This window comes from Macaca mulatta, chromosome 1, assembly GCF_049350105.2.
Source record: "Macaca mulatta isolate MMU2019108-1 chromosome 1, T2T-MMU8v2.0, whole genome shotgun sequence".
NCBI classification, from domain to species: domain Eukaryota; kingdom Metazoa; phylum Chordata; class Mammalia; order Primates; family Cercopithecidae; genus Macaca; species Macaca mulatta.
In genome coordinates this window covers 120,692,469-120,699,453 of record NC_133406.1, presented here as the reverse complement: position 1 = coordinate 120,699,453, position 6,985 = coordinate 120,692,469, and the positions used below count along the sequence as shown (strand labels likewise).

The 6,985-nt window shown below is 49.4% G+C and overlaps 1 protein-coding gene across 2 annotated transcripts in view; it reads right to left on the bottom strand.

Annotated features, from left to right (window-relative positions):
* Nucleotides 1-2,161: 2,161 nt before the first annotated feature.
* The window catches only part of ZNF697 (zinc finger protein 697), a 28,928-nt gene continuing 24,104 nt past the window's right edge, over nucleotides 2,162-6,985 (bottom strand). For both annotated transcript variants that reach the window (XM_015149364.3, XM_015149358.3), the window contains exon 3: nucleotides 2,162-6,872. In XM_015149364.3, coding sequence (XP_015004850.2) covers nucleotides 5,464-6,872 — 1,409 coding nt within the window. In that variant the 3' untranslated portion in view covers nucleotides 2,162-5,463. The remainder of the gene's footprint in view (nucleotides 6,873-6,985) is intronic.

Below are 6,985 nucleotides of genomic sequence, written 5' to 3'. Positions count from 1 at the left end.
GTGGACATTGCCTGATTTGCAGCAGTAGTGGGGACTCTGACTTAGAGTTCCAGAGTCCTTGGCAGAGAATCTGCTTAACGCTGAGCCTTTGTTGAATGTACCATCTTGCCCTAGCATAACATGTGAAGTCTTGACATGAAATTCCCCCCTGTCCACCTCCCACCCCCTGCAGCCCCAGAGGCCAAATCCTTAAAGTCATACTTATAGTTGGCAAAATAATTCACCCCAAGCAGGTTAGGCAGGCAGGAAACAAAATCAGCCTTCACCTTCACCCTTAAATGGTGTTGGAATGTGTAAGCATCTGTACCTCTCTCATGCCTGTCTCCCTAGCACTGAGCACTATGCCCGGCACTTGCCCACTCAGCTGAGGGGTGAAATTCCCAGGGTCTCTGCTCTTAATGAGACACAGCCCTGGGGCCTGTGGAAGGCCAGTCATACACAGATGGTATCAGAACACCCAGGCAGGGCTGGGCGCGGTGGCTCACGCCTGTAATCCCGGCACTTTGGGAGGCCAAGGCGGGTGGATCACAAGGTCAGGAGATTGAGACCATCCTGGCTAACACGGTGATACCCCATCTCTACTAAAAATACAAAAAATTAGCCAGGCGTGCTGGCAGGGTCCTGTAGTCCCAGCTACTCGGGAGGCTGAGACAGGAGAATGGCGTGAACCTGGGGGGCGAAGCCTGCAGTGAGCCGAGATCATGCCACTGCACTCCAGCCTGGGCGACAGAGGGAGACTCCATCTCAAAACAAAACAAAACAAAACAAGAACACCCAGGTAGAACCACTCCCTACCTCAGCCCTTGATGCTTTCAGAAAAGCATCTCAGTGGAGTGTCTTCAGTGAATAAAAGAATGCATGGAACTGCTTCCAGTGAATCCCTGGTCTCCAGGAATTGGTGTCTGGCAATTCCTTTACTCAGGTTGGAAATCCTTCAAATATATGTGTGGGAATGCCAACTAGAACACTGCACGTACACTGACACCTTTTTCAACTTTCTTAAAATCATGGGGCAACGTGGTATATGGAACACCTTGCCGCCCACCTCACTGGCTTCCAAAGCTGAGCATTCCTGACTGCTGAAATGAGGCAGGGCACCAGCTGGATGCAGAGAGCATTGTGAACAGTGGCCTGGATCTCAAGGGAGCAGCTGGAAATTGAAACCCATTGGAATGTGCTTTGGGTTAGCAGAGATGACCTTGAAACCACAGTCTAGCAGCAGAAATCTGCACTCTACGGGGTACTTGCGGCTGTGATAGGGAGAGAGGAGCAACCACTAGGCAATTCGTGCTGGAGACTGGCCAGCTGTGCTCCTCCCCTCCCACATGGGCAGAGAGGACGGAAATTATGTGAATGCCAAGGGCAGCTGAGCAAAGGAGTCATGCCTGGGGTTTTGCTTTATTAAGTGAGCTGAGTTGCCGGAATGAAGATCTCAGAGAAGCGGAAGAAGGCTGACTGAATGGCGAAGACGGTGAAGGCCAGCAGCAGCCTTCCACACCTATTCCATTGTCATCGGATGGACAGCCAAGACAGGCACTTTTCCTGGCTCTTACTTATTATAGTCATGATTTGGAGCAGCTGTGTGAAAGGTGGCCCACCAGGAGCAAACAAAGTATGTTGCACCTTGCATTGCCCTTTGCCTCCATACCTCCCAGCAGAGGAGAAGATTTGAGCCTTACGTATTATTATACTTACTGTAATCCCCAAGAAAGAATGGGGGATCTCTAATTGGTCCTACAGAGTTCTCAACCCTGTTTGCCCATTAAAATCGCCTGGGGAGTTTCTATAAAACTACAGGAACTTAGGCCTCACTCCAATTAATCGCTCTCGTCATTTAAAAGGCAAACAATCCAAAAAGCTCTCCAAGGTTAAGAAAATCTGTAGCTTAAACTAATCAAACCTCAAGAATTCCAGGTTGACCAGGTACAGTATTTCTAATTGGAATGTGGGCAGAGGCCCACTCACAGCAAATTCAGGGTGAAGTAGCACAGATACTATGCAAATGTGCCTGGGTATGGGTATGACTGTATTCTAACGCAACTTTAGGTACAAAAATATGCAGGGCAGATTTGGTAGTTTGTCAACCCTTGTTCTACAGGAACATAGCTTCCATAGGTAGAGCTGAGTGGCATTTAATGTGTGTCAAAGAAGAATGACATGGTAAAAGACTGATATGGATTTAATGACAAATATTCCATATTGGTTGCTGAACACCAGAATGCTGTCCAAGGAACCATCATTAAATAAAACAACCTGAAAATAAGGCAATTCTCACATATACAAGCACACTCACACAAAACCTGTTACTTTTAGGATCATTATTCACTATTTTAACAAACAGCTGTAAAATAACATTACAGTGAAGAAAAATGTGCACAAACTTCAGAAACACAGTTTAGATTGTCTATGAACACAGTTCCTTAATTTGTATTTTTTCACATATGTACAGTCTCTTGATTGTAAAGAGACCACATGGCTCAAGGGGTTAACTTCTCATTTTCTCCTTCCAACTCGGAGCTCAAGATTTAATCAAAACCATTTAGCCTATTTAAACTGCTCCAGGTTTTGCTTAGTAAAGAGCAGCAGCAGAAGACTGCTCTTCACCAAATTCTCCAGGAAACAAATAATACACTTGCTTCCACCATCATTAACGAGTTGGTGGAAAAAGTCCTCAGATGAACGTTTTCAAGGGTGAACCGCAGTTAACAGGGTTTGCCAAAGAAATATTATTCTAAAACTAGATAGAAGAAACAACCTCCTGAATGCATTTGACCTCACTTAATGCAGATAAGTTCCCTGAAGAACTGTAAGAAAAAATGGAATCACATTTTAAACGCACCAATAGAGTCGGGCGTTGGTAGTTGGATTGTTTTCTTCTAAGAATTTGCTCATAGAAGGGATATCAAAGTAGCAGCTGACTCTCTTATCCATGGTAATAGAAATAACGAGAGAGGTAAACGAAGTCCAAAGATTCCCACTGCCACTAAACTATTTTACATTAGCTTCACTCTCCACTCCCTGTTGAACCCATTCTCTAAAGTTGCTGATATGTAGTATATTTGATGCAGACAAGACCAGGCATAGCAATGGCAGCAAAAAAAAAAACCAAAAAACAAAAAACAATAAAACGGATAATCAATCCATGAATAATCAAAAGGTGGATGAGATTTCATAGGCACAGACTTGAGAGAACTTAAAACAGCTGGAAGAGGTAGATATACATGGAAAGAAACTCACAAAGCAGTAAGATTACCTAAAAATTGGCTATATTATTTTCAGGTGGGTCTAATATGCTTCCTATTCAGATTAAAATCAGAATTCAAAACGGACACTTGCTTTGCTTGTATTACTCCTGACTAAAAGAAAACGAGAATTAATGTCATTCAAAACTGTCTATAGTTTGAAAACCTATTTGCATTTGTGAATAACAATAAATTGATTCAGAGGGCAAGATCAACAGGCATCATACAAGCCCAGAATTATCAGGATTTTTAAGTGTTTTTATAACCACAAAAACATGCTTTCCTACAGTCCCCAAAGAGGTTCTTTACTAGAATACAACTGATCAAGTATAAATTACTAGCATCCACAGAAACTTTGCTAAAACTGTAAAAACAATCTCGTAGCTTTTTCCCCCTTCAACTGTGTCCAATATTTTGTGAAGATGCTTCCATGAAATGTGTAGGGTAACAATCACTAGTGAAGAAAACAATACCGCTTTCCACAACTCTAACTTCTAAAGGCTAACCTAGGGCAGGGATCTTCAGCATAAATAACTGAAATCTACACAATAGTCATCTAACTACAGCCCCCTACTAGAAATGGAACATGGCTAGGATACCCCAATTAGGTGACAAAGACCAGCTTTGTCAATAAGGACATGTTTGGCCCTTCTAGGCTAGCCTTAAGTTTTTCATCAAGCATAAGAATTTTCAGTGTCCTTATTTTATTATATAAATCATGACAGGCAAGTCTTCCTAGCAGCTGAGCTGGAGAATGCAAAAGGTCAGGCTACAATTATTCACACTGTCCTCAGCCTCTCTTCAGGACAGCCTGCACGCTCCTGTTCCCAGGCCTTCCCTAAGACAGGGGTCATAATACTGATCTAACTCACAATGATGTGAGAAACAACTAACAATTATTAAAAAGCATAAAGCACTTTGCAAATATCAAAGTGCTATTTTGGCATCTATATAACAACCAGAAAACATTCATTGTTTGTGCTATTTGGCAATTTTGCATTTACACCTCTCCCTGACTGGGCTCTCCTGGGTAAAGCCTTGAGATTTCTACTGTGCCTCCACATGCAGGAAAAAGACACTCTTACTTAGACTAGATCCCTCATATGCACGGAGGTGGGGGTTAGTGGAGGTCACTAACAAATGCTAAGTGAAGGCAAATGAGACCAAGGAGTTTTGCATCCCAACAATGTCAACACTTTCCTGGATTTCTCACATAAAGGCCAGCAAAACTGCGAGCTAGCTGACTTTTTAGCAGGTCACTGGGCAACTGTTGATGGTCTAAAGTTCACTTGAAACATCTACATCAGGGTGAGGTGCAAAAAGGAAAGTCACGCATAGCTGTGATTGTTCCTTTTCCCTGCACTTAAAAGACCACAGTTGAGACCTGAAAGAAATACTGGATGTGGCACACACCTGGGATGGGGAGAGGGAGGGGGAGGGGGGTCATCCAGGTAAACCACCTTGACCCAGCACGAAGCTAGATTATTTTCAAGGAAGTAGCAAAGAACCCGGAACAGAATCAGGATTTCCCACATCTGAGAACCAGTTATTAATGAATTTGTAAACCCCAGACATTGCCCCTTGAAATGAGTGCAGCGTTTTTCAGCCCACTTTCCCTTGGATGCCTCAAAATAGCAGCTAACTGTGGCTCAGAGAAAGGAAAAGTACATTAAATATCCTTTCCTATGTGACAAGGTTCCCCTACTTTTTGTGAGACAACAGGTGATGTGCAGAGACCGGGCAAACTCTGGCTTACCGCTTGGTGGAACCAAGAGAGAATCACTTATACTTGGTTTTATTTTGCCCCATAGCCCTCATTTACACCCTCTCCCTGCAGACTCCTACAGGCCATCGCGGCATACCCTAGTCTATTGCCCGCCATCCTGTTCCCACCCCAGCCCACGAACTGCCCTTCCTCAAAGTCCTCAAAGCGCCTGGTCCTCCAAGCTCTTCACCCCCTACAGCATGTATTTAAGGAAGTCATCATCCCAAGCGCATCTCCTGAACATTTCTTCCATGGAGAGGAGGCAAGTATAGCACCGGGAAAGAACAACTCTTACTCAACCCTCCTCCCACTTCAGGAAACCCCGAACACCAAAGGCTCCCCAGTCACTCTCAGATTGTCCCTCCCGCCCCTTCCCCATTTCCTTCCCCTGGGTCAGTCCCAGGACATCTACCCCCTAGAGGCTCCCCAGAGGGCAGCCTCCCTCGGACCCAGCCCCTAGCACAGGTGCAGCTTCTGGTGCTGCGCGAGGTGCGTTTTGTAGCGGAAGCCTTTGCCGCAGCCCGCGCACTTGTGCGGCTTGTTGCCCGTGTGGATGCGGCGGTGGCGGATCAGGTGGGAGCTCTGGATAAAGCTCTTGCCGCACTCGATGCACGTGTAAGGCTTCTCGCCCGTGTGCGTGCGCTGGTGCTGCGTGAGCGTGGAGAAGTCGCTGAAGCGCTTCTCGCACTGGCCGCAGCGGAAGGGCTTCTCGCCGGTGTGCACACGCAGGTGGTTCACCAGGTGCGAGTTACGCCCGAAGCCCTTCCCGCACTCGCGGCACACGTAGGGTCGCTCACCCGAGTGCGTGCGCTTGTGCGTGAAGAGGTGCGAGCTGACGCTGAAGGTCTCGCCGCACTCGGAGCACATGTAGGGCTTCTCGCCCGTGTGCACGCGCTGGTGCTTCACCAAGTCCGAGCGCCAGCTGAAGCGCTTGCCGCACTCGCCACAGCCGTGCGGCTTCTCGCCCGTGTGGATGCGCTGGTGGTTGGCCAGGTGCGAACGGCGCACGAAGCCCTTGCCGCACTCCCCGCAGGCGAAGGGCCGCAGCGCCGCCGCCCCCGCGCCGCTGGCAGCCGCGTGCGCGCGCCGGTGGCTCAGCAGATGCGAGCTGAGGCTGAAGGCCTCGCCGCACTCTGGGCACGGGTAGGGCTTCTCGCCCGTGTGCAGGCGCCGGTGCTTGAGCAGGTCGGCGCGCCAGCTGAAGCTCTTGCCGCAGTCGGCGCACAGGTTGGGCCGCTCGCCCGTGTGCAGGCGCAGGTGGTTGGTCAGGTAGGTGTTGCGGCTGAAGCCCTTGCCGCACTCCCCGCAGCGGAAGGGCTTTTCGCGCGGTGGCCTGGCCAGCGGGGGCCCGGCCCCGAAGCCCCCCGCCACACCCACCCCCATCATGCCCACCATCGCGTCGCACTCGCCCGCCAGGCCGAAGGGCTCCAGGCTGGCGGCGGCAGCGGCCTCCGCCAGACGGTGAATGCGCTGGTGCTGCAGGAAGGCGGCGCCGGGACTGAAGCTCTCCCCGCAGTCGGGGCAGATGGTGGGCGCGTCCATGATGCTGGCCACCAGGCTATCCAGCTCCCCGAGGTCCATGGCCATGGGGTGGTGGAGCCGGTGGAAGCGGCGGTGGGCGGGCTTGTCACCTCGGTGCCGACTCCCCAGGGAGAGGTGTCGCCTCCAGGGAAGTACGGGAGGGGCCGGCTGCTCCTCTTCCTCCTCCAGCCGGTTCTCCCCAGCACTCTCGTCCTCCTCCCGGAGGCTCCGGGATATGCTGTCAGACTCAGACAGTCCTGGGAACATCGCCATGTCAGCTACACCAGATTGGGCATCCTCTTCCCCATGGACAGGAACGCCTTCTTCCTCATTCAGCTGCCCCCCTGCAACAGAAAAAGGTGGCAGTGGGGGATTACGATATTTGGCATTCAAAAGGTAAGCCCAGAGGAAACCTCAGTAATAAAACTGTGATCCCCTCCCCCAGGCACTTAGGATC